Below are 27,342 nucleotides of genomic sequence, written 5' to 3' on the forward strand. Positions count from 1 at the left end.
GAGAAGACTCCAGGGAAACAAATGACTGCTTTAAAATAGATCGGAGGTAAATGTTATGAGGCAGAAAGAAATCTCGTTCCGAACATTCCTAAGTGTCTCGGGACTCCCTCTAGGGAGGAGCCTCTGACCATGGTTGATGGAGGAAGGAACGGCTGCCCTGGGTGGTGGGGCTCGTCCTCAGGGGAGGAGCTCAAGGACGGCTGGGGTCCGCTGAGAAGTGCAGGGAGCATCACAAGGTGGCTGGATGGGCGCCTGCCACTGGCCTTCATGCCCCCAGGGCTGCGGCTGCAGGTTTTCTTCACAGCTTGACATGGCCCGGGCGGATGGTGAGGGGCGGGGCCGTACCTTCCCTCTGGGAAACAAAGATGCCTCTTCAGGGAATTCCAGGAGGCTTCCACGGGTCTTAGGGGACAGGATGCTTAGGGGAGGGCAACTCTAGTGTGAGGGCCATGTGGTGCAAGGTCCTCCCCAACATGCAGAAAGAAAGCCCCCAGCAGACCTGGCAGGTCCGGGGCCTTCTGGAAACCCCTGCCTAGGGCTGCACTCCCCGGTCTCCGCAGCCCTCCCTGCCATGGGGGCTGCACCCTCCACGGTCTCCACAGCCCTCCCTGCCTAGGGCTGCACCCTCCACAGTCTCCACAGCCCTCCCTGCCTAGGGCTGCACCCTCCACGGTCTCCACAGCCCTCCCTGCCATGGGTGCATCCAGTCTCCAGCAGGCCCTCCACAGTCTGGCCACTCCCTCCCTGCCAGCTCCGGCCTTCCCAGCTTCAGCCAGGCATGTGCCGACCCCGTGTCCCCAGCCCTGTCTGTCCTATTGGCTCCCGTTCAACATGGGGCCCCATAGAAGGTTTGCAGGACACTCCCCATGGGAGAGCTGGCCCTGTCCCCCAGTCGCTGTCCCCAGGCTGAGCTCCTGCTTTGCCTCCTGCGCAGAGCTATCTCTGTGTTCAGGCGTCTCGTTTATTCAGGGTCTGGGAGGGCAGGGCTGAGCCCTGATGGGAAGCACGGGTGCCCCTCCGCACGTGAAGCTCCCTCCACATCTCCACCCTCAACGTCTCCCGGAACAGAAGGTGGTGTGGGAAGTTCTTGGCCCCTGCTTGAAGCCCCCTCAGCAGCCACTTCGGGGCAGCCTTCAAGCTCTACAGGTTCTGAGGAGCCAGCCACATGCCAGGCTCACAGAGCTGGTGAAGGACGGTGGCTGCTGCCAGAGGGGTCTGCCTGTTCCGAGTGTCTTTCCTGGCTCTCAGCTGGGAGCTGGGGCTCAGCCTGGCTTAGTCATGCCCGATTGCTGAGCTTCCACTCTATTTAGGCTCTGGTTTTTCCTGTCACCAGCCTTCTGCCAGAGGCTGCTGCTCTATGGGCCCCAGGGTGCTGTCCCCACCAGGCACTCTTGTGGGGAGGTAGGGGAAGGGCGCCTGTGTGGGTGTCAGCGTGCTAACCCTCCAGGCTACTGCATCTGCCTCAGGCTACGGGCTCCCTGGGCGTCGGTGTGGAGAATTGGGCTGGGGGCTGGGGGCTGGGGGACTCAGTGCCTGCTTTGGGGAAGGTGCAGACAAAGGTGCGACATGCACTGGATGTGAGAGGGGGCTGACGGGGCTGAGGGACACCCCATCTAGCCCAGCTGCTTGCACACCTGGCCAGCAGCCCTGCTCCTGCGGCCCTGCGGGGGTTCCTGTGGGCTTTGAGGCTGAGGCACTCAGGGGTGCGGCCAAAGAGCCTCGGAGTCAGACAGCCAGACTGGGTTTGGCCTGAGGCTCTGCCATTCCCTTGGTGTGGCGTGTGTTCAGAACAAGTCCCTGAACCTTTCTGAGCCTTAGTTTCTGCATCTGTAAAATAGGAAATATAATGCCCGTCCACATCGTTAGGGTCCTTGTGAGGACTAAAGAACTAAATAAAGTGCAGAGAATTTAGCTCCCCTCCTTGTTTTTCTTTTTCTTTTTTTTAAAGCAGCTAGGCCAGGTTACAGAGGTCCCGGATCTCCGGGAGGCTGGCAGCCTTCTTTTGCGTGGTGGTGCAGGTGATCACATAGGGACTAGTGAACTTTCATAGGGGTAGCAAGAAGGCCTGTGCGCTCTGCAGGGGTGGGTAAGAAGAGCCAGCACTTAGTACATGCTCAGTACACAAGGCGCGTGGTGGGTTAGACGACCCCAGGAGAAGAGCCAGCAGCACTGTGTTTACGACATCTTCCTCCACACGCTGCCTGCTCACTTGCTGTTCCCATCAGTCCCCTGAGCAAGAGGCTACTGCCGCCATCCCTGTTTCAGAAGAAATAGGCAGGGGCATTCAGGAATTTGCCCACAGCGAGGAGTGGGCTTTGAACCCAAGCTGTCCCACCTCAGAGGCACTGTTTAGCCTCTGAGCTACGGTGTCTAAGGGCTGTCTGTGACAGTGCTGCACGGCCAGACTGAAAGGTGCGAAAGGAAGTTGCCTGCGATGGAACAGCTCAAAGTGTGCATCCAGGAGGCGGCCTGGAGATGCCTCGTGGGAAGAAGTACGGGCCAGATGGAAGCAGGTAAGTCAAGCCGAGGTGGAGACCATAGCCAAGGGGATCTTTTTTATAGATAAGGAAGATCACTTACAACAGAGGTCAGAGCTAGAGAGAGTCAGGACCACGGGGTGTTGTGAGTGAACAAAGGATGAAGGCTCCACAGACACCTCTGGCCCCGTCGCCTGCTGCCCACAGCTTCCATAGGTGCGGATCATGATGGCCTTACGGAGATGAGAGAGAGAGGCAGATGGAGAGAGAGAGAGAGGCAGATGGAGAGAGAGAGAGAGGCAGTCAGAGAGAGAGGGGGGAGGAGAGAGAAGGAGGCAGGCAGAGAGAGACAGTGGGACAGAGAGAGGGGCAGAGAGAGAGAGACGGGGGAGGAGAGAGGCAGGCAGAGAAAGAGGGGGAGAGAGAGTTGGGAGGAGAGAGAGAGGCAAGGAGAGAGGGAGAGGGAAGGGGGAGAGAGGCAGGCAGAGGGGGGGAGAGAGAGAGGCAGAGAAGGGGGGAGAGAGAGGCAGAGAGAGAGAGAGAGGGAGGGGGAGAGAGAGAGGCAGAGAGAGAGGGAGGGGGAGAGAGAGAGGCAGAGAGAGAGAGGGAGAGGCAGAGAGAGGGGCAGGGGAGAGAGAGAAGCCGACAGAGAGGGAGGGCAGAGAGAGATGGGCAGAGAAAGGAGAGAGAAGGAGAGGCAGAGAGAGGGGCAGGGGAGAGAGAGAAGCCGACAGAGAGGGAGGGCAGAGAGAGATGGGCAGAGAAAGGAGAGAGAGGGAGAGGGTGAGAGAGAGAGAGAGGCAGGCAGAGAGTGAGAGGGTGGAGAAAGGGAGGGAGAGAGAAACAGAAAGAGAGAGGGAGGAGAGAGAGAGTAAAGCAGGCAGCTAGAGAGGGATGGGGGAGAGAGGGAGAGGGAGAGGGACAGCCAGGGAGAGAGGGTTGGGGGAGAGAGGGAGGGAGGAAGGGAGAGAGAGAGAAAGAGAGAGGGAGAGAGAGAGACAGAGTCTTGCTCACAGCAAGCACAGAGCGGAGCAGTGCCAGGGAAGCAGCTTCAGCCCCAGGAAGTCACTGAGTGGAGAGAAGGGTGTGGGGTGAGGGTGCCTCTCAGGGAGACCTTGGGCGAAGGTGTGGATGAAGGTGGGCCTTGCTGGGAAGTGAACCGAGGGTCACATGCAGGACTCAGGCTAAGAGCATCTTTCAGAGGCCCCACTGTCTTGGCTCTCACCCCTGTGCCCCACAGCCCTGTTTCCTCCTGCCTATCCCATGTCTGGTCCCTGGAGGTTGGGTTCACACGTCTGGCAGGTTTTCCTGCACTGCTAATCACCAACTTGAGTCCAAAGTCCTCATCTTCAGTCTCAAGGGTGTTCCTTGCCTCTGGCTGGGGAGAGGAAGCTCATCTGTCAGAGGAGGATTAGGAGACAGTCAAGTCAGTGAATGGCAGATGCCAAGAGTGGTCCTGGCAGCCACGTCCACAGGTTTCTGGGGGGCGGGGACCTTGGGACGCTCCCTGGCTCTCCTCCAGAGAGGACATAGGCTGCATATGGCTCCGTCTGCAATTCCCCCTCATGGCAGTCTGGATGCAATGAAAGCTTGCTGATTAGATATAGATATGCTCATTAATGTGAATATGTAGATGAAGGTCACTGTTCACACATTACCTTCATTATATTAGCTATTCTCCATTAATTTGTTTCCCCAAAAGTGGTCCAAATAAAAGAACATGTTATGGCGGGAGGGTGGGGCTGCTGACTGTGGCAAATTTCATATTAGAAATATCTATCTTTATTTAGTAAACCTTCAGTGGGAAGCAACTTTGGCTCTGTGCTTTTTTTTTTTTTTTTTGACAAAGTCCTGCTCTGTCACCAGGCTGGAGTACAGTGGCGTGATCTTGGCTCACTACTACTTCCGCCTCCTGGGTTCAGGTGACTCCCCTGCCTCAGCCTCCCGAGTAGCTGGGACTACAGGCATGCACCTCCATACCCAATTTTTGTATTTTTAGTAGAGACGGTGTTTCACCAGGTTGGCCAGGCTGGTTTTGAACTCCTGACCTCAGGTGGTCTGCCCGCCTTGGCCTCCCAAAGTGCTGGGATTACAGGTGTGAGCCACCGTGCCCAGCCTTGGCTCTGATTTTTAAGAAAATCATTTAAAAATATGTCTGTCTCAGAGTGTATTTTAATAGAAACTGCACTTGCATAATATAAAAAATGTGCTTCTTAGGCAAAGAATCTCCTTTTAAAAATGATCTGTTGTTATGCAAGCTATAAAGAAAGAATAGGAATGATTTTCTAGAAGAGGAAGGAAGGAAGGAAGGAAGGAAGGAAGGAAGGAAGGAAGGAAGGAAGGAGGGAAGAAACCCTTGATAATTGGGAAGGATCTTAGAGGATGAGAGGCTTGCAGTGGTTTTTAATCTTCCTGTCTTATCAGCACTGGCAAGGAGCAGGTCTCCAGAGCTCCCTCTCCCCGGCCCTGAAGGCAGGGCAGCCGTCCCCAGCCAGGGAGGAAGGCTCTTTGAAGGCTTAGGAAGGGAAGGGAGTCCATTCCTCAGGCTGCCTTCTCTGTGCCCCCCTTCTCTGGCACTCGTGGGCCTGCCCTGGGGCTGAGAGGCAGGGGGGATGCCGGCGAGCATTGCTATGGAGACACGGTTGCTAGGCTCCCTCCTCCCCCCTCCTCCCTGCGGTGCAGGCTGGTTCTATCGTGTGCAGGAAACATGAGAACCTGGATCAGCTCCTTGACTGCAGCGCTGTCAGGCACCGAGGAGAGAGGGGAGATGCCCTCAGGTGTGGTGGCCATGGGAGTGGGCTCCCGGGAGAGGGGAAGGCCTCTCAGCGACACCGGGTTCAGCTTAACCAGCCCTCAGCCCGGATAAGGATATACAGCCCAGGAACCTTTGGAACACACACCAGCTGTCACTGAGCTTCCGCAGGCCATGGGTGCTAGAGCTTCAGCCAGGACTGCCTCCTGGCATGGCCACCAGGGCACGGTCTGTGCCTCACCAGTCCATGCACAGTCAAAATAGAAACTAGAATCACGTGTTAGCTGCGATCCTCTTTTCCACGTGCCACTGTACCTCCATCAGAGACAAAGCACAGTCCTGGACCTGTGTTGTGTTGTCCAACTGCCCTGGACATTTCATCTAAGAAAGTGGTTCGGGGATGACGGCGCAGCAGGTTGGGAAGGGCACTGAGCTGGGGGTCTCATGAGACCTGGCACTCCAAGTCCTCCCCAGTAGCCAGCTGCACACCCTGGAGGCTCCTTGTCCCGTGCACGGTGCCAGTGCATGCATGTGCGTGAGCCTGCGCGTGTGCCTGCATGTGGTCGGTATAACAGAGATGGGACTCCGTGCCCTACACACTTCACAGGCTCCAAGACAATGAGAATGCCCTGGTTTCAGGGAGAAGCATTTAGTTCTAAGGTGGAAGGAGTGGTGACGAGGCAGGCAGGACTTCATGCTGCCGTTTCTCTCTGTTCTGGTCTGTGGTAGGTAGTGATTACCTGCGGTTTGCCAGACACAGTATCAGGCACTTGCAGGCTAACTCATCTAAGTTAGTCCTCATCTTAGACTTGGAAGATGATTATTATCGTTATCCCAGTTTCAGAGAGAAAAAGTTGAGGTTTGAAGAAAACCAAGTACTGAGTTCAGGTTTCCCAGCAAGTGGCAAGCCAAGAGCTCCCAAGGCTGTTTGAATCTGGGGCCGGTGTCCGCTCACTATACCACACAGATCTCCAATTTCCATACCAGGAAACAAGCTAGTCACCTCATAAGTGCTTTAAATTCAAATGACATTAAAAATAAAGAGCCTTCATCCATTGCATTGAAAAATTGACCATTTGTAAGGTTGATGAGCTATCAGGGTTGTCAGACGGTTTTTCAGAGCCGAGAAGTCGAACTCAGAGGGCATTGTTCTTCTTCTCTACCTGTCGCGTGATGTCAGTTCTGATGGTGACTCATGAAGATGCTGACTCTAGTAATGAGAATTTCTTCACTGAAACTATTGGTTGAAATCATTTCACGGTGCAGAGAAAGCTTGTTGCTTTGGCAGAAATCCAAAGTGCACCCAAGCTGCATGGATTTGGGGCGGAGTCATCAAGCTCTCTGTCCCATTACGCGATACGAAGGCTCAGTCCAGGACTCCTAGCCCGCTTGGTGCTGGGGGATGGGCCTTTCCCTGGCATTCTCCTTCCTCAGCTCCCTCCCTGTTCTGTGTGGCTATGGGAAGGTCATGAATGACTCTGCCCCAGAGAGCAGCAGCCTGGAAACTTCTCAAACACACAGCAGGACAGGACAGGGTGGAGGTGGCCATAGAGGGTCGCTCTGCTGGCACTAGGAGCTTGTGGAAATGGCCCAGTCTTGCCTCAGTGGCCGGGGGTCTCTTTTCAGTTGGCGATTTTGGGCCAAAGACCTCATGTGGAAAGAATTTTCCTCTTCTCCTGTAGACAAGACCTGGCCAGGCAAGTCCATCGTGAACTCTGAATCATGCTGTTCTAGGCAGAACTCCAAAAGGGACATTTTACGTGATCTGTGTTTTCTCTTTATGTGATTTGTCAGAGCCTATGGCACACTGAAAATGTTAATCAACATTGTTTGCTACTCCAGTTATGGAAGATTGGGTCGAAATCTTGTCTCTGTGAAAATCAGCATTACAATTTTAATGGAAGTACAATATTCATTTCTGAAAGTTACTGCTAAAGAGTGTTCTACGTCTGGAAGCAGGTTGCAGTGTGTGGAGACCCAGCTCCGCAAGCCGGCCGCCGGGCATTTGTACCATCTGTTTCTCACCCGTCTTCTGCTTTACCCACCCTGCCCTAGGCTGGGGCTATGTGTTGGTGCACGGGACACAAGAGCAATTTTAAATGCATCACAAATTCCCCGCAGAGGGAGAGGAAAGGGACAGGAAATGCAGGTGACACAGAAGGAGCCGAGGAGGAGCAGCTGGGTCTGAGAGTCGGTCTAATCCATGGCCCTTCCTGGTTTCGAGTCTGCTAACACAGAAAAGTCATTATTCTGATGGACTGAAAATCAAGCGACTTAAATGTCTAAATTAAAACCTCCACTCTTAGGCAACTAATTTAACCCTTAAGATGCTACGGAAATCTCCGTGTGCCAAGACCACGTGTCTCCATGCGCTGATGGAGGGGACTCTGTGGGAAGATTTGCCTCCAGACCTGGCTGGAAGCCGCCACTGCTGGAGAATTCCGGGAGGGCCCCTCCTATCTCTGCTCCTCAGTTCCCTGGCCTGGAGAACCGGGATACCCATTCATGTCCTGCAGCCGTAGGCCTCTGCAGAGAGCTGGACAAAGCGTGCCCCTGTGGGAACCCAGGTAAGTCCAGTGAAGCCGGAGGGCAGAGGGTATTGTTGCTTTTTCTAGATAAGAAAACTGAAGCTCAGAAAGTCTAATTGACTTGCAGAAGCCCAGGTGGCTAGAGGGGTGAAGGGTCTGGATTGAGGGTCTCTGTGTCCCTCCCCTCATCTCACAGGGCAGATGCCCGGCCCAGCTGCTCCCCAGGCTCTCAGGCCACCTCAGTCCTCAGCCTTTTCAGGGCCTGGCACAATGAGGATGGCTTAAACAAGTATGTGTTGAAAAAATTCCTGTGTAGGTCAAATGATAACATGACATTCTGAAGGAAGTGAAGAGTTTGCAAGTGTAAGATGCCACTGGCATGGATAAGAGAGCTCAGGATTTAAACCAAAATTGTTATCACTGATAGTAAGAGGTGACCATCCAAGCCAAGGCTGCAACGGAGGTCATCACTGAGACATGAAACTCGGAAGCGCCACACGGATTCTGGAGGAGGCGCATTGTATGAGCTGCATTATTTGTAGAGACAATGGAGCACCACGCATTGTACTTGACGGGTAACTGATCAAGGTGATGCTGGTGCAGCCGCATGAAGGTGGAGCTAGTGTGTAACTACGGAAGCAGAAGTCTAATCTTCTGTAAAAAGAGGCTGCCCCAAGAAGCCTGGGGACTGGTCTGGCTTGGAATCTACATGAACGGGAAACGGAAGGGAGGAGATTTCTGGATGTCTCCATCATTTTCTCAGAGAGCTATGTTCCGACCCCCAGTCATCCACCAGGGCATGAAAAGTGCCTCTGTTTCCATCGTGTTCTCACCCTCACACACATGTCATCCAAAGAAAGGTAGAACTGAAGCCAGAATTTAAGGCAGTTTGAAAAATAAAGAAATGACAGAGAATAAGATGACCAAAATATGCCAGCTAGGAAAATGGTTTAGAATTTGGAAAGTGGTGAGGACAGGGAGAAGGCAGCTGTGTGGACTAGATCAGCCATGGGCTTGTGGGCTGATCAACATTTTTATTTGAGGATTTTCAACCTGATCTACAAGTCTGAGTATTTTTAAATTGTACCATATTAGAATAAGGCAAAGACATACTCGAAAAATGGAATTCTTTTATCTTTGAAATATTTTGATCTTGGTTGTTGGAATTTTAAGTATAAGAAGTTTTATTTCATTCCTTTCTGGAAGTGGGATACATTTTAGTTTGTTAATTATCTTTGTCCTTTTTTTCCTGACATGCCCTCCCTCCTCCACAGAGTCTCAGAACTCCAGGCCATTCACGGGCTGGGTCTTAGCTGTCTTTTCTGGGATTTAATTCTTTTCTGTAATAAATGCTTATACAGCTTATTCTGGGCACCAGGTGCTATTCTGAGCGTGTTACAAACATGAGCCCATTTAATTTTATCATAATGACCTCTCCGGTAGGGGCCAGCGTGACCCTCACTGTGTCCACGGGGAAAACCGAGAGGTTAAGCAACTTGCTGAGGATCACACAGCCCGTGGGTGGCCAAGGCAGGGGGTGAAGCCAGCAGTCTGGCTTTGAAGGCTGTGCTCGTAATCACTGCCCCAGCTCCTGCCTCCTGCCTTGGCCTTTGCAGAGGGGGCCATAGAAATCACAGGTGCTGCTGACGGGTGGAGAGAGGGTCCGCTCTCCAGGGTCGTGGCCTCACAGCACGTTTTGAGACACTCCCAGGTTTTCAAATGTTTCCAGGCCTTTAAGGAAACTTTATCAATGCAATTTAAATATTCGGACTATATTTTAAAATATATAAATTTTTTACAGAAAATAGTGGATCTCAAATATAATAAAACTAAAAACAAATGTTAAATTATTTTTATTTTACCTAAAAACTTACTCCATTTGATATCCCTGGGAATTAAAAGCTAAACGCAGACATTTTTCAATGACAAAAACTCTCGTCATGGTATGAGAAAAAAACGAGAAATACTTAGAGAGATGCCAGCGCCTCCGAGGCTGTATATGGAGAGGCCACAAGTCACTACCACGTTATTTGATAGTAAGAGCTGATTGAATCCAAACTCAGTCAGGCACTTGGCATTGTAATTGCTACAGATGTCCCCCTGAAATGCCAGCATTAAGAATGACTGAGATTTTTACTTCAATTAAATTCACTGATGATTTGTTCAGCGTCTGGCAGGCGTCAGGCACCGCTCTGGGTGCACAGAAAGCCCCAATCCCAGACTCGGGGTGCTGGCCTGCTGGGGATTGCTCAGAGAGCTCTGACCTTCACCTGTGAGCTTCAGCTGAAAACATGACAGATTTAACGTAAAACAAGCAAAGGAATAAGAATAGAAAATTTGGCAAATGGATCTCGACTTCCTGAGAGTAGACAAGTTCTAAAGAGTAGAATACACTCAAAGCTATTTGGCCTGAAAATTCAGCACCTGATGGGTTCTGATGGCTGAGTGTCTTCCATCTAATAAACACCACCCAGATGGAGAGGGGTGGAGAGGGATGGCCAAAGATACCGGACTCTATGAGGGATGGTCAAAGATACCTGGCTCTATAATAAACACCACCCAGATGGAGAGGGGCAGAGAGGGATGGCCAAAGATACCAGACTCCATGAGGGATGGCCAAAGATACCAGACTCCATGAGGGATGGCCAAAGATACCGGACTCCATGAGGGATGGCCAAAGATACCGGACTCCATGAGGGATGGCCAAAGATACTGGATTCTATGGGACAGGGCACGAAGAAAGTGACAGGAAATCTACAGTCAGGGGAAGGATGGGGAGAGGGCAAGGAGAGGGCAGCCAGGACTCGGATCCAGGGGTGTGCGCGCTGGCCTGAGATGAACGCCCATGTTCTCAGCAACCCAATGTTCTTCTCCTTTCCCTCCACAAACAACCCAGGTGTGGAAAACAGGAAACACTCTTTTTTTTTTTCCCCCAAGATTAGTTTTAAATGTGGGAGGTGAATATAAGTTTAAAAGGAAAGATTCAAGTCGTTTATCCACAAGAAGCCTCAGGTTCCCCATCTGTGAAGTGGGCACAGAAGGTTACCAGCTTTGTGAAGACAAGCTAATGTAAAAGGGGGAAAAGCGCTGTGTTTTCCTTATTTTATTAGTGTTTTCACGTTGGTTAAGATTGTCAAACTCTGCTGACTTCCTTTAGCACTGGCCAGACTTATCTTTCCGCTGCACCCTGGGCTCCTCTCCCCTGCTGTGGGGAGGGCCGTCGACGGGCCATGTGGGCTCAGGGCATGACGGGGGGCAGCCAGGCGTACCTGATGGGCAACGATGTGGCTTCCACTGACCTGTGGTCCAGCGGCTGGGCCGGATGTCCTTCCTCCATCACCTGCTCCCCCGTCCGAGGCCCTGCGGCAGGTGATGATGTGAGACGCTGGGCAGCAGAGCCGGGGGGGAGCCACGTCCCTCTGCCCATGCTGTTTGTCACCTCCATGTGATGCTGCAACCTGATCCCACTTGCAGGCAACTCCAGCAGCCAGTCCTACAGCTGTCCTCATGGAAAGGTGACATGCTGGCCTCAGCCATCCTCCTGCCCCATTTCCACCTAGGGCAACAGGATTTTCAGGCTCGCGTGAACTTCTGACGATCTTGCCAGCCCCTCCCCTCACTAAGGAAGAGCCCGGAGCTCGGACAGGCAGCCTCCTTTCTGAGGTCACCTGGCGGCCCGTCTGCTGGCCCATCCGTGGTCCTCCCTCCAGAGTCCTTGCGTTCCTCACAGGGCTGTTTGGTGCAGATAAGTATATTCTCATTTATTCATTAGCTTTTTTACTTAAAGGCCTGGATTTTAAACAATGGGCAACACGTGCTGAGGGGCGCCGTCAGGGAGAGGCTCCAATCTGGAAGCCTGGTGTCCTACCCCAAGGCCTCTATGTTCCGGCACAGGTGGAAGACACTGACCGAGCACAGAGCCGCCGGGGTGAGTGCGATCGCTGCGGGGAAAGGTCACAGTGGCCGGGCTGACATCCTGAGGCAGGAAACTGGACCCTCAGTGCATCGCACATTGTGCTGCTGTTGGGCCTGGGTGAACAGGCTGGATTTCAGAAAACAGGGAGGCCAAGGAAGGCCATTTCAAGGGAGTGTGCCTACCTTGCCAAGGGCCAAGAGGGAAGGGCGTGACGTGATCCTTGCACCAAGAGACATGCATACATTTTAAATGGTTGTTTTAAGAACATAGAAATACACATTTTCGGATTCCTTACGCTGTCTTCAAGCCTTGTGGTGAAATACTTTGCACATCTCTGAATGTGTCCCATCCTTCCTGTTCAAGGCAAAATCAAAGCAGTTCTCTCAGGAGAAGGCGAGTGCCTCAGTTTCCCTCCCGGCCTCACTGCCGTTCTGTCTCTGTCCCCAAGCACTGGGCCAGGCGGCAACCAGACTTTACTCAGGGTGGATGTCCGGGGAGCAATGAGCAGAAGCAGATCCTGTTTGATAATCAGATTATTGCCAGGAAAGAAATCTCTAGAAGACCTTCATTCTGATTCTTTCTTGACCTAGCAGTGCCACACCTAAGCCTCCGCCTGCTTTGTTCTAGGGTCCAGTGAGGAAGAATTAACTCGCTGCTCCCTCTCCCACCCCAGGCCTCTGCACTCTTAGTGCAGCCATGCAGGTGAACTTCTCTACCCTTGAAAGTGGGGCTCTATCTCTCTGTTAATGTGTTACAGGGAAAACACATTATTTAATCTTATTTAAATAATCCCCAATAGTTATATCTTAACAAAGATGTACACTTCGGATTTCTGGAGCACAGTTCTGTCCAGGGCACATCTGCGGTGAGGCTGAGGGCTGCAGTGATATTGAAAGTCTCTTCGGCTGCCTGATTCCCGGGTATTTTCAGTGATGTGCAGGGAAATGCTGCACTCTCAGGTGAGTAGGACATTTGGAGAAGAAATCTTTGTGATGGAATTTCCAAATTTTATAGTTATTTTAATTCCCAGAAAATTGGATTCTGTGGGCCCCTCTTGCTGGGTGTGGAAACAGACTCAGTGCGTGGGCCTGATCCCAAGTCTGGGAGAGTGAGAAGGGTTGGGTCTTGGCATCCTCATCTGTCAACACCCACTGCCTGGTGATGCGTCCACGCATGGCCTTCGTGTCCAGCCTGGGGACAGGCCCCGAGAGCACCCCACACATGCACGACATCCCTCTCCTCCACATCTCCACACAGCTCCTGCAGGGACCCTGACCCACCCGTCCATCTGGGGCTCCTGAACCCGCACCCACCCCTCACCCCAGCAACGTTTCCCCATGGCTGGTGGCCAGAGTGGACCTCTGGGTGATGGTCCAGGACGCTGTCCACCCCACACTGAGTTCCTGCAGCTGACCCTACGTGTGCTGCCACTGAAACCTCAGCACCTGCTGCCTCCCATCCCAGCCCTGCACCCCACAGCCAGAGCTCTGGACTGGCCTCTAACTGCAAGGCATCGGGGAGATTTGAGAAGCAACGTCTCACTCAGGACAGAACTAAAGTCCTGCCAAGACCAGCGACCTCAGGTGATCTGACTCATGAGCTGCTCTGCTGCTCTAGAACTTTCTCCCTGCCCCTCCTCTGCTGGCATCCTGGTGTCTACTAAGCATGCTGGGACTGTGTGTCCGTCGTCTCCCCAAATGTCAGACCAGGGGAGGACAGAGACCTGGCTTGTTCACCCTGCCGGAGAGTCAAGCTGAGTCTCCTTATGACCAGGGTCCCACGGGAGGACCAGAGCTCAGAGAGCACCACACAGTCAGTCCGTGGTTCTGTAGGATAAATTATACCCCTGCAGCAGAAAAACCCACTCCGCAAAGCCCCTCAGCATCTAAGCTCTGCCTATCATCATCCTAGCTCTGGGGAGACCCCCGTGGTTCCAGCTGCACAGGTGAGGAATGAGCCCTCATGGAGAACACAGGCTTCAGAATGCCTGGATTCCTGGTGCTGGAGACTTTTATCACTTGTTGGCTATGATGGAAGCTACAAAAACACATTTTCCCCGAAATATGATGCGGTGATTAAAACTAAGATTATATGACTTATATGCTAAGCAGAAAAGCAGGTTTCAATCACATTGTGATTGCACAAAAATGGAAACATATCAGTGAGAGTGGTGAGATTATACATATTTTTTCTTTTTTCCAATTCTTTTCTTTCTCAATTTTTTGAGCTTATATTAGGTTTATGTCCAAAAAGTCATTTAAAAACTTCCTTGCTCAACTGATATTTTCTCCCCTTCGCTAAGAGGATGCATTTGTGCCAGAAGCAGGTGCTTTTATATATCAGGCAGATTTTTTATCCTTGTTCAGTGAGAGTGCATGAGGAACGCCATCAGCACTTGGCCAAGGGAGAGGGACATGAACGGTGAGAGCTGAGGAATGGGACCTGGCCACTAGTACGCCTGTGCTGGGACGGGCAGGGGCTTGGGGCACAGCCATGGCTGTGAGCGGTTCTGCTGATGCTGGGACAGGCAGGGGCTCCGGGCGCAGCCATGGCTGTGAGCGGTTCTGCTGATGCTGGGACAGGCAGGGGCTCGGGGCGCAGCCATGGCTGTGAGCGGTTCTGCTGATGCTGGGACAGGCAGGGGCTCCGGGCGCAGCCATGGCTGTGAGCGGTTCTGCTGATGCTGGGACAGGCAGGGGCTCCGGGCGCAGCCATGGCTGTGAGCGGTTCTGCTGATGCTGGGACAGGCAGGGGCTCGGGGCGCAGCTATGGCTGTGAGCGGTTCTGCTGATGCTGGGACAGGCAGGGGCTTCGGGCGCAGCCATGGCTGTGAGCGGTTCTGCTGATGCTGGGACAGGCAGGGGCTTCGGGCGCAGCCATGGCTGTGAGCAGTTCTGCTGAACTCTGCTTGCTCTCAGTTAGCTCTGAGACCAAAAATTGCCTAAAATAGGTCACCTGTTTGTATCCTAAATTTTAAAAATTAATGCATGATAATGACATCTTCCTAATTTGACACGAAAACTAAATGGGACCAGGGAAGTGCTGGGATACCCCTCCGTGGAGTAAGCTTTTCTCTGCAGGTAGTGCTAATTAATGCATCAGCAAGCTTGGGAAAGAAATATCAAAGATACAAGTGGAAACAGGCTTCCAAGAACTTGAAGGCCCCAATTATTAGCCATGTATGTGTTAATTACGTTGGGTTTATTTAGTCACTGAAGGTGGCGGCCTGCGGACCTCTCTCTGATAACACCTGATTAACTAAATGTGAATTTCTGCCCATGCTTGAAAGTAATCAAGTTGCACGGCTTTTCACAATAGCGTAACTGAGTCTTTCCACTAACTTCTGTTGAGTGCTGCCCCAGTGCTCGTCCCAAACAGTGAAGTCTGCAGTCATCTCACCGTGCGGCTTGCAGGTATTCCATTCTGAAAATGGTAACACTGACATTTACATCACATTTAGTTTTAATCGGTCTACAAACTGCATTAAACAAAAAAAGATACCAGTATATTAATAAAAATTATTAACCTATTTGTCAATGGCTTAATAGTATAAGCCAGATGCTTAAAAAATATCATAAGCTGTTCAGTTTCAGAAATGAAATATTCCTACACATTTGTTAGAATGTAATTCTAATTAGAATTAAGACAATTTCTCTTGTTCTTTGTGTAGTAAAAGCCACACAAAGAACAATATAAAATAAGTGTAAGGTTCTCTTGGGCACTGTCCAGTGTGTATACCTGCTTGGTGTATGTGGGCATTTAAGTTTGAATTAATGAAGATGAAATACGATCAAGAATGCACTTCCTTAGCCACGGCAGCCTCATTCAAGCAGCTTGTGACTTTCATGTGGGACAGCACAGAACAGGCAACTTCATCCCAGAAAGCTCCATCGGGCATTTCAGGCTCTCACTTCCATAACCAAGCCACATTTTATTTTAATTATTAGAAAGCTTTTTCTTAAATACATGAGGTAAGTGTGGGATGTCCAACCTCTTTACATGCTTATGATATTCTCAGTTTCTCTTTGGAGGTAGATGAGATGTCTCCATCTCTCATTCATGAATAGAAACAAGTAATCACCTGTAGAACCTAGCGACTTTTAAAATGTCATTAAATGGAATTCACTAGGGTCAGAAACAAACCTCTTTCTGTAAAAATGCAACAAAACAATACAAGAGAAGAGAAGAGAAGTAATTTCCCTGAGTCATCACCCCTGGAAGGCCACAGATCACATGTAAGAGAGAGCACAGCGACAGGTTGAAATTGCAGATGTGGCTGTGAGCTTTCCTGCTTCCCAGGCCCCTGGGCACCCAATGACCCTTGAGTTCCTTCAAAGCCTTTCACTCAAGAAAGGGCCTGGGAGAGAATGAGTCTCTCCTGGAATGGCCAGGAAATCCCAAATCCTTGTCAATCATTTCCCAAAGGGAACATCTACTTTATTTCCAATTTCATTCATTTTGCTCCAGGGAACTACAAATTAGTGAAGCATTTACTAGATTAAAACCTCAGATGTACAATTAAAGGACAACATAACCTCCTCATTCTGACTAGACTCTCCCATCACAGAGTGCTGGCTTCTCATCCTTCACGCTGCCCGGAGTCAGATGTGGGGGCCCGTGAAGTCCAAGAAAGCTCACTTCTCAGAGCCACTCCAGAGGAGCCCAGAATTCCCCCAAATTAGAAGAGGCCAAATTTAATTAGGTGTGAAATATGAAGAGACCTCAGACAATGTAACATGTCTCATGAAAGGAAATGTGTCCATCTTTGAAACCTAGAGCAAAAAATAACAAAAAATGTGTGTGTGCAAAATAATATTATAATTTGGTAATATATGTGTATATATATTTTAAATAACTTTAAAACTTCAGTACTTAAAATTATAAGGACAATAAATTCTTCCTTCTGTTCATGTGTGACAGGAATACTGTATATATTAAAAAGTCATCCAGAAGTTAAAAAATCAATGTGTTTAAAAATTTTTGAAATAGGTTGTATACGATGCATTATTTTACATTTGATTTGATGACAAATGATTTTTGTTTGAAAGTATGCAATACAATTCAGTAGTTTCTGATGTTTGTATTAAATGTTTCATAATTTTGAAATGAAAGAATGGAATGCTAAGAAATATTTCATTAAAAAATCTTCCTCATGATTTTCTTCTGAATTTAAAATGTTCCAAAATTTGTCACAATAAAAACCAAAAACATCACAAAGCCAGCTTCAGTGAACAGTTAGGAATTTACCTTAATTCCCTGGGAGAGTCGAGCTCCCTATCTCTGAGTTCAACCAGGCCACCATCCTTGATAACTGCCTTTTAAATGGCTTAAGGCAAACAGACCAAGTTGGTCAAGAAGCCGGTAAATATGGCAAATTAAAGATAAAATAAAATGTCAGTAGAAGCCACCCTCTCCTTAGCAAACAGTATGCTGACTCTGCCAAAGTGTGGGGCTGCAAAGGCGAAAACATTCTTGACCTGAGCAATGAATGAGGTAAGGTAAGATGGAGAAAGCTTTTTTTATTTTTACTTTTTGAGACAGAGTCTCACTCTGTCACCCAGGCTGGATGGAGTGCAGTGGTGCGATCTCGGCTCACTGCAACCTCTGCCTCCCGGGTTCCAGCGATTCTTGTGCCTCAGCCTCCCGAGTAGCTAGAAAACTTCTAAACGAGGCTTTATTTTCTTAACTGACTAGATTGGGCAGTCATGCAGCATGTTTCATTTAGTTTTCAGAAGAATGAATAATGAAATATCAATGAAAAATGGAAAAGTTTCATTTTGTGGGGATTTTTGTACACAGCTGTTGTCAGTGGTAACAGGTATTGAATGTCAGGTGTGTGCTTGCTACCAGTACTGTCCCGCTTCACAGCGAAGGAAACTGAGGCACAGGGAGATTGACAGTGCTCCCCCAATGACTGGAAAACCCATGGTCTGCGTTTTCTTTTGCACAAAGAACCTCTTCATGAAAAGCAGAGCATCTTGGCCACTGGCCTCTGATCCTGCCACCTCTTGCCTCCTTGTATTACCCAAGTCTGAGTTTTTACTCAGTGAATTTTAATATTTTCTTCATCAAAAGCATGACAATGGCAAGGCATAAACAGACAGACCTACACTGCGTTTCAAACATTGCCGGAGAACTTTAGGAATGGTTCATCAAGCCCTTTAAAAAGCTAAACACCAAAGGTTCTCGATGTGGTTGTTGTTTTGTTCTTGGCTGGCTTGTGCGTCAGTATAGTTAGTTAAAAGAAGTAAGATTCAGCCCAAACCCCAATGCCTGGGTCCCTCCCTTAATAATCCAGGTCTCAGGTTTACTGTGAGAGGAGGAGGAGGCAGGAAGAAAGATTGGCAGCAGGGACCCTCCCCACTTGTAGCCTCTTCCACTGGGCCCAGGGAGGCTCCTGCTGCTGGGCTTGCCCTGACAGTGGACTCAAGAAACAGAAGGAAAGACCAAGGCATTTCTGGCTCATCTTCCCTCAACAAGAAACTCCGTGAACTGGGTGGTTTACTGTTGCTTTGCAGGTTCGTGTGTGTGTGTGTGTGTGTGTGTCTGTGTGTGTCTCGAGTCATTCTGAAACATTCTTGTTTTAGAAGTTTTACTGTATAATGCTTAACTGTATTTCCTATATTTTAATTTCTCCTACTCATTATGATAAAATAAAACTCTAATAGGCTGCATTTTGTAGGATCTCTTTTGTAAATGCCATAGTGCAAACTTTATAAACCATTTACCGATGTGAAAATATAAATGGTAGAACTGGGTCCCTGGAGGAGCAAGTTCAAAGTGCATTTAGCTGATTGTGAGGGGTGGGCGTGTCTGCTTTCCACCAGGGATGTGGCACAGTGCGGGGGAGTTGGCCACCGCTGGGTGGGTCTCAGCTCAGCTCCCTGTGCGGGTCACGGGGAAACTGCACAAGGCCAAGTGTGGAAATAAAAATAAATTCTGTGTGTGTGTGTGCATGTGTATGGCTGTAGTCATCGCTAAATGTAAACCTTTAATTCTCAATCACGAAGCAGCACACCGAAGGTGGTGGTATTAATGATTGAGGAGCAGGCATGAAGCGTGGGAAAGATTCTGAGTTCGGGCTTTGTCCTGATTTTGAGGAGCAAGCGTGAAGCGTGGGAAAGCTTCTGAGACAGGCTTTGTACTTGCAGTTGATTGTCTCTACATCTCAGCTGGGCAGTCCAACCACCCGTTCCTCAGTTCTCACATCCGTAAAATGGGTCTAAGCACCCCTTCCCCTCTTTCCTCACAAAGGTGACAGTCTGTGCAGAAGCATTTTGTCCATTGTCAGGCACCCTACAAGCCTGCAGTGTTTCAGCACAAGCAGGTACCACCACAGATCTGGGGAAGGCTATGGGGCAGGAGCTCAATCCCCGTGACCTGGGCCGTGCTTGCTGGAGTCCCAGTGGACCCTGTGCACGGGAATGACCCGCACCTGAGAACCCCCAGGCCATCACCTCTTCTCCCCCGAGACATTCCCATTCATGCACATGGCTGATCACGTGCACCCAGGTGCTCTCGGGTGAGCCAAGTCAGCTGCTGAATGGTTCGATTTTTTATAACAGAAACAAGGGTGCTACAGGAGCAATCTTTGAAGTGGGAGATCACACATTAGCTCTCCTCCCAATGTGGAGGCTGAAATCACACAACTTTCTGTCCTAAAGGAGCTGAATTTACACAGAGGTCAACTCATTCCCCTGATAAGGAAATACGGCCTCCTGTTAAAGAAACCAGACCCCAGCCGAGGGCAGTTGTAATTCGCAGAGTTCTGTGGATTGACTATTGTAAACTGTGAAAGCAAAAGATTACCGAAATGAGGATTATTCCTAAGAACTTGGAGAGCAGTCAAAGCGGATGACCTTCCTGCACCCGAACAATGGAAGCTGTGGGGTGAGCAAAGCTCACATCTCTCTCCAGGAGAGCCTGGTAAATAATCTCCCTGTGCCTGCGTTAAGTTTACAGTGGAGAATCTAAGCCCCGGGATGGTCTAGAAACAAGTAGCCTTAGCAAAAAGCAACATCTTGACCTATGTTCAAAATGTTAATTCTTTGATTTAAGATGTATTTTAAAATGCCTGTAACCAGGTTAAAAAGGTGTGTTAGATGTGGCTAAAATTCCTGTATGCTCAAGCTGAAAATGCCCAGGATACAAGCCTAGAGACTACAGAGCGTACGAGACCATCGCAAAGGCCAAGGGACCAAAAGTACAATCTGCTCACTGCCACGATGACTCAGTCCGAGCTGAGACATCAGGAAAACTAACAAGTGGCCCAAGGTTCTTTTTCCTACAAGGAGTTACACTAACGTCGGGACACGTGGTGTAATAAGACAAAGGCATGGATAATGAGGAGGAATCTTAATTTGGCCAACCAAGGCATCAGTGGAAGCCAATTTGTTGGCTCCTCTTAAGAGCCAATTCCCTGTGATCAAAATCAGTTTGTATTTGGCTCACATTGGTTATACCTACACCATGCCCATGTCAACAACGGCACACACATCTGGAAGTAGAAAAAAATAATTCCTGGCTGGGAGAATATGGTTCCTTAAGAAAATGAGAATGAAAAAGAAAAGGCTGACCAGCTGTGACAGGTTTTGCAAGCTCTTTCCTGCTGTGTCTTTCGGGGAATCCTAGCAAATGAAATGTCATGAGAAGAAACTTTTCTGAGAATCAGAGCTCATGATGGGCAGAGTTCTCACCCCCCAAAACTCTATTTTGCACAAATGTATTCTTTTTTGCTTTTTGGCCTGTGGTCTCAGTGAATGTCACAGCTAGGCAGGGCTCACGGCGACCCTGTGAGGTTGACTCCTAGAAAGGGCATACAAGGTGATGGCGAACTCCACCTCAAAGCATCGACGCGCAAAAGTCTGCCAGGCACAGAGGCTTTCGGAACTGGGCGTCCCTCCTCCGTCTGCCTCCCCAAAGTGTCCCTTTTACCCTGGGGGCTTCCTCCCTGACTTCTGAGCCTCTGAACTATGTCTTCGACACCAGATGGGCTAGGGAGCAAAGAAAGCAACAGTCCCAGAGTTGGAGTAAGATTCAGGCGCACATTAAATTTTAATCCAGTTTCAGTTTACATATTATACATAATTAGACAATGAAGTGATGGATTTTCTTTTCAAAACGTCCCATGTTTGCTGATTTGGGTAAGACCAGGCAAAGTGTTATCTCAGGAAGTTTAAGAGCTTAGAGGATCCAAGAACGAGAGTTTACCTGGAAAATTTGTTTTGTCCATGATCAAGAATGTCCTGTTAAAGGCCAAATACCACAATTCAGTGTTGGAAGTGACAAGAAGAAAATTTGCAGAAAGTCCCATTTGTTAGCTGACATGTAGAGAATAATTTTGGGGGTAATTGGGGCCCACTTTCTACTATGTGTTTATGAACGATTAGAGATTGTTACACGACACAGTGAATGGCTTAATGTCACACTGTTAATCAGGGATGATGCTGCTGCAGGACAAATTGACCAAACCCTTGAAAATATACACAAAGAATATAAAAAAGGACTCCTGTGGGAATTAGTCTAAAGAAAGTTGTTGCGAGTCATGAGGGGCTCAGTCCATGCTCCTGGGCTTGAGAGACCCACCCAACAGATCTTGCTGACCCAGATCCAACAAGTAACAGATAAAGGGTGTCACCAATTACAAGGTTAAAGAAAAGACATCACAACCTATGGTTATACCATCAAGCAACATTTGGTCATTGAAACATTAGTGTTTTTATAGAAGATGCTTGATTGAAATTCTTAGTTTTGAAGATCCATTCATAGAAAGGGACCATTTAAGAAATTCAGTCAAGTTCAGATTTCCCAGAAAGGCTCTATCAGAATAGGACTGACTTTTTGCAAAGATAAGTTTAGACATGTGTGTGGCTTTTCGATCAACCAAAATTAGGAAAAGGCCATCCACCTCCTGGAAGATAGAGTCTCCCCTCCAGGACAAGGCGGGAAGGAGGGGCTGCCCATGCACACCCTGACCTGGAAGGCATGAAGAGCTAACTGGCTCCCTCGGAAAATGCTAAAGGTGGGGACCGTCACACCATCTTGCAAGATGAAGTAAGAGAAGAAACTGCTGATGCTGGAGAAACAGCATGTTGGCTCGGAATTTCAAATCAACATAAGCCGCCAAGCCCAACGTGAAGGAATGCAAGCCAAAGAAAACGAATCCCTGCAGTCTCTGACCAGTTAGAGGCAACACCAGAAGCAACTTTTACAGAGGCTGTTTTCCTGTCTACAGCTGGCCTGTTGGAACTGGAGATGTGCCAATCTTTTGCAAAGTGTCCCTCATCAAGAAATTCAAAGGAATGCTGCCATGTTCTGATGTATTGGCCAAGTTCCAAGTGGAGTTAGTCATGTTTTGACCATGAGGGAAATGTGGTTTCGAGCCATACAAAAGACGCCTGAACAAAGTGGGTTGAATTGCTCTTGCTAGTGCTGTCCGTTTTGAGATCCTAAAGCTACTTTGTCCATGAGGCACTGTTTTGGATGAGGCTACAGACTTTACAGCCGTTAGGTAAGAGGAAGCCCTCCAGGTGTTTACATTCCATGAAGAAAGTTCCAAGGGTCTTGTGGTGAAAGAGCTAGTTCAGGAAGTCACTGAACATAAGCAGGTGATCTATGGCCCTAGGGCCCTGGACAGGGATCCTGTAAAAGATGACATGGGTGTGAAATAGAAGCCTACGCTTTGCAGTAGTGCTGGTCTATCGTCAGGGTCCTGGGATGCCGAGGTGGGGTGGGATGATCGGGAAAGCGATCAAATGTGGGTTGAAAAGCAGCATTATCTTTGCGTGGATAGCGCTTTTTCCAAACAAAAGGAAAACCAAGCAATTGGACCTAATGATATGGCCTGTCCGATAATTGAAATCGATTATCTGGGCACTCTTGGCTCTCATTGTGCTGTGAGCATCTCCCAGGTCTTGCCCTCTTTCCCCGTGTGCACCTGCACGTATGCTCTCCCTGGAGTGCGGAGGCTTTGAGACTCCCCCCGTGACTTCTACCCGCTTCTTCCGAACCTGTCTGGACCTACATCTAGAGATATCTATGTGAAGGAGGGAAATCTCAGTGTTGCAGTATAAATGTAGGTATTTCACCATTTTGCCAGATTTATGCTTAAAAATTACAGGCATAGAGAAGAGGGAGGTAAAACTCTAGAATGATGTGTGTCTGGAGGAATTCCATGACTCTCCGGATCCCTGAACCGCGAGTTGTCACTGTCCTGAAGAGTATTCATGACTAAGACCACAGTGTATTTAATACATTAGCTATTATGATGGTAGATTTTGTCATAAGTGCTATTTAAGTATCCATATTGTAAATACTCCTATGAATTTCTTTTAAAAATTAAATTTTGATTATTTACAGTCATTTTCTAAAAATTTGAGTAACTGTAAAATTTCCCTTCCATATGCATGCATATCTGAAGCGAAAACACTCATGCTTTAGGATATTCCAGATAGGAAGGATATGACATGAACAGGCTGGAGGTATGTCAGGGGAAAAGGCAGAACGGGTTGTGTGGAAAAGTGGCTGAAATTCCGAGGACCCAATCCCGTGTCTACATCAAGGCACTGGGGTGCACAGGCCGTGTTTTTTAACAGGCATTTTTCTTTGCAAATGACATATCATTTTTTTTTGTGAACTACTGAGTGTATGGATTTTTAAAAGAGAATTATTGTCATTAAATCTTACTTGAGTTCTTGGGAGCTGGTGGCCAGCATACTTCGAATGCTTTTGTCCGCCAGGGGGCAGCCAGACAGACTGTAAGACAGGCCGGGACAGGCAGGTCAGTCAACCGCGAAGCACGTAACTCCCGAACAAACACAACATAAAAACCGAAATTAAAGAGTTCAATGCAGAAAAGCAATGGGCAAGTGCTGTATATTGAATTTTTTTTGTATAATTAATTCTGAATTGGTTCGAATATAAATTTAAGAAAATATTTCTGTTAATAAGCAATTGTTTAAAAAATAAAACATTTGCGCTCTTTGGCTTAAATGCTTAAGAAGAATTTTACAAATTTAGGTCGTTTATTCGAAAATAAAAGACATTATACAACACATAAATTAGCATGCTTTTGAAGGTCAACATATAGCACTTAAAGGGTTGACACAGAATTCAACATTTTTACTTTGACAGCATTGTTGAGGTAAGCTGAAAACAATAAATTGAAAAGACAGAATCCACCATGAGAAAAATGAAGTCACACCTTCTGTGTGAGGCGTAATTACCAGTCACATGACCACTCCCATCACACCCTGGAGTTGGACATCTGCCACCAAACAAAAACAAAAACAGCCAAAATAGTAAGTATGTTTAAAAAAAAAAAACTTTTAAAAAAGTTTCATTGTTTCCAGTTTAGCTGCAATGTCTGCAAGGGGATTTAAGCACCCTGAAGAAAAGCGGCAAAATGCACGGGTTAAATGAAAATGACGCCCCTGTCCGACAGAGCGTCACTGGGAACAGGCAAGTGCACGGTTAGCTGCTCACTCTACTGACCCGGCAGTCGGAAACATTTATATGCTGCGAGTGTCGCATGCTCAAACGGCAAGGCATATACAGATCCAGTTTTTAAAAATCAGCCAAAGAATGGGAAGATTAAGAAGATTCATAATTTCACCTCACAGCATGCTTACGTTATTAAATCCTTTTTGCTCTCCTTGCACTGAGGGTACTTGGGTTTGGGACTTGGGATGGTCACCTCCCCGGGATACCGTCTTTCTTCTAGAGCCTCCTGGAATGGGTCCAAGTCTTCTGGCTGTGGGCAAAACACAGCTTCAGAGCCACACGGATGATCACACAGCACACAGACTGAGGGAGGCGGTTCGTGGCTCTGGGGTGGCCTCTACATCTTACACCTCTTTCTGCTGTATCTTTAAGATCTTTTTGTCCTGATAACGCCCCTTCTGAAAATGCATATTGAACTTTTCTTCCACTGCTCTAAACTCCTAAAATGATGGTCACCTGTCAGTGGTCAGGGCCCTTATGCAATATTCACCTGGCTGTGCTTACCACATGGATAAACACATGGTCTGGCAGCCAGAGACTACGTTTAACTTGGTCTTCCTCATCCAGCATTCAGCACACACCTGTGGGTGGGCTGCTTTATCCAACACTTGCCTGCAAAGATTCAACACTGGAACTACAGTGTCTTAGGGCTGAGCTTTCCCCCACCGTTGGTCAGTATTTTACAAGCACGTGCTTTAAGATTCAAGGTAACGGAGACCAATTTAGAGGAACGTAACTGTAAATTTCCTTTTCAGTTGTGTGTTCAACTGCAGTAACGTAGATGTTTCTACAGGTGGCAATGCTCAGCAGACACATTCCCTAAGTCTAGATACATGGGAAGGTTTGTCTTCCACGACGATACAGGATGGAAACACTTCTGTCATTTTAGGAGGGCTTACTTTCAATTAAAATAAATTTGGAGATTCAACCACCATGCCTTATTTGGTAGTAATGATTCAACACTGCGGGAGAAAAAAATACTTAGAAATTTAGCTTGCCACTCTGATTTGGTTCTTTTTCACAATGCCTGGATATTGAAATCAATTTGAAGAATGCAGATAATAGGCTTATAAGCAGGTGCCCTCTCTGCTAATTTCTACATGGGGCGAATGTTTCTTTTTTTTCCATTTCCTTGTTTCTGTAAGACACTAGTGCTTTGATGGTGGTCTCTCTATTGTACTAAAAATAAATTTCATTTTTCAGTGAATAAAGAAGATGTCATAGTTCTCAGAATCAAAGACTTTAAAGTCAGTACATAAAGAAAACATTTTTCTTTATTTCTTTTCAAAGCCTAAAGGGCATTATATCTATTTTAATAACCTGAATTTGAACACTGTAGCTACTTCAAAAATATGTTCTTGACATATATGTTTTAGTCATACTGTCATAAATAAAGATTTAGGTGATGGTACTAAAATAGTTTATTCAAGGCTAGAGTAAACTCTTTTGAATACTTTAGGTTTCTTAGAGAAGGGACACTGTCCTTAGTTTCAAAGAGCTAGTTAATTAATAGCACATAGTTAACCATTTAAGTATCTAAGACTCTATTAGAATTCTCTACCTGCAAGGAAAATCCTGCATTGTTTCAACAGGACACCCAGAAAAATGAACTCACATGCTATTTATACGTTTTCTTAGAGTAATCATTTGTAACAAAACATATTTGTTAGAAAATAAACTTTACCATTTATAAGAGTCAATAGTTTGTTTCACTCTAATCAATGTTAGTCTCAAATCTCTTCTGGGTCAACAAAAACTGTTTCCTAAGTCCTCCTCAGCTAAAGGTCATATTTAAAGAGAAAATACATTTTCTTATAAGGTATGTGCAAATGGCTTTTCTTTCAGCTGGGGCCCCATGTTTAAGTCTGGCAGTCAACACAGGCTCAATGAAAAGGACATACAGTAATGTCTTTGGACTCGTCCTCGTCTATCCTCCGGGGTTTCATTTTGGTGTAGTCTACGGGCAAGTCCCAGCAGTCACCCTCGCCCAGCTGGAAACACCGGTTGTTCATCACTGCCTGCTGCTGGGGGGACATGGGCTCCAGAGGGGTCAGGATGGGGCAGCAGCTGTCCCGCGGCCTCTGCTTGTTCATGCTGAGGTCCAGGGTCCCGTTCTCATCCACCTCCATGTCAGGGTTCTGTCGGTAGAAAGACATGGTGACTGTGCTTGGTCTGGCATCTGGTAACACCACGAGTCCTTCCTCCCAGATTGCAGTCCTGCCGTCAGCCAGTGTAGCGTTCAACACAGAATTCCTCACTGCTGTTTCCTTGGCCTAAACTCCCAAGGTGAACAGGCCTGGTCTGTTGGTACATTCCTGCTATCCCAGGCTTAGCTGCAAAATTGGTTGGAGAATCCAGGCATCCATCCATCCATCCCTCCCTCCCTCCCTCCCTCCATTTCCCTATTTATCTACTGTCTATCCTCTCTCTCTCCTTCCTTTTTGTCCTATTGTATCTCTGATGTAGAGTTTGTTCAGAAGAAAATTACAAAGTGCTTAATTTTAATTTTATTACTGTTACAAATACCTAAGAGATAAAAATTTTGTGTGTATGAATGTGTGTATATACATGTATGTGCATGTATGTATGTGTGTGTATAAACACACATATATCAGCTTAAAAATTCTCTTTTAGTTTTATTGATGCTAATAGTTCAAGAATTAGGGAGGAGGATAACAAAGGAATTAGAAAGATGAAGGAAGGAAAGAGAATAAACTAAAATTTACCTTCTAATACAATTTGTTTTTTTTTTTGAGGGACAGAGTCTTGCTCTGGTACCCAGGCTGGAGTGCAGTGGCACGACCTGGGCTCACTGCAACCTCCACCTCCCAGGTTCAAGCGATTCTTCTGTCTCAGCTTCCCAAGTAGCTGGGACTACAGGTTTGCGCCACCATGCCCAACTAATTTTTGTATTTTTTAGTAGAGATGGGGTTTCACTATATGTTGGCCAGGCTGGTCTCGAACTCCTGACCTCAAGTGATCTGGCTGCCTCAGCCTCCCAAAGTGCTGAGATTACAGGTATGAGCCACTGCGACTGGCTGTAATAAGAACTTTTATAATGAAGATAATTTTCCACCTTAAGAAAGAAGATCGGCAGTTGCAGCTAAAAATACTTTACTACAGTGATTACCGTCTGATCTCTAAATTTCAGCAAACCTGCAATTTAGT

At 47.9% G+C, this 27,342-nt stretch overlaps 1 protein-coding gene across 21 annotated transcripts in view; it reads right to left on the reverse strand.

Moving 5' to 3' along the window:
• Positions 1-27,342, reverse strand: part of MYT1L (myelin transcription factor 1 like) — a 531,685-nt gene that overhangs the window by 73,987 nt on the left and 430,356 nt on the right. For all 21 annotated transcript variants that reach the window (XM_030799643.1, XM_030799637.1, XM_030799642.1 and 18 more), the window contains 3 exons: positions 26,076-26,312; positions 24,303-24,424; positions 23,359-23,427 (listed from right to left, as the gene is read on the reverse strand). In XM_030799643.1, the coding sequence (XP_030655503.1) occupies positions 23,359-23,427; positions 24,303-24,424; positions 26,076-26,312 (428 nt within the window). The remainder of the gene's footprint in view (positions 1-23,358; positions 23,428-24,302; positions 24,425-26,075; positions 26,313-27,342) is intronic.

Source organism: Nomascus leucogenys, chromosome 19 (genome assembly GCF_006542625.1).
Source record: "Nomascus leucogenys isolate Asia chromosome 19, Asia_NLE_v1, whole genome shotgun sequence".
Taxonomy (NCBI): domain Eukaryota; kingdom Metazoa; phylum Chordata; class Mammalia; order Primates; family Hylobatidae; genus Nomascus; species Nomascus leucogenys.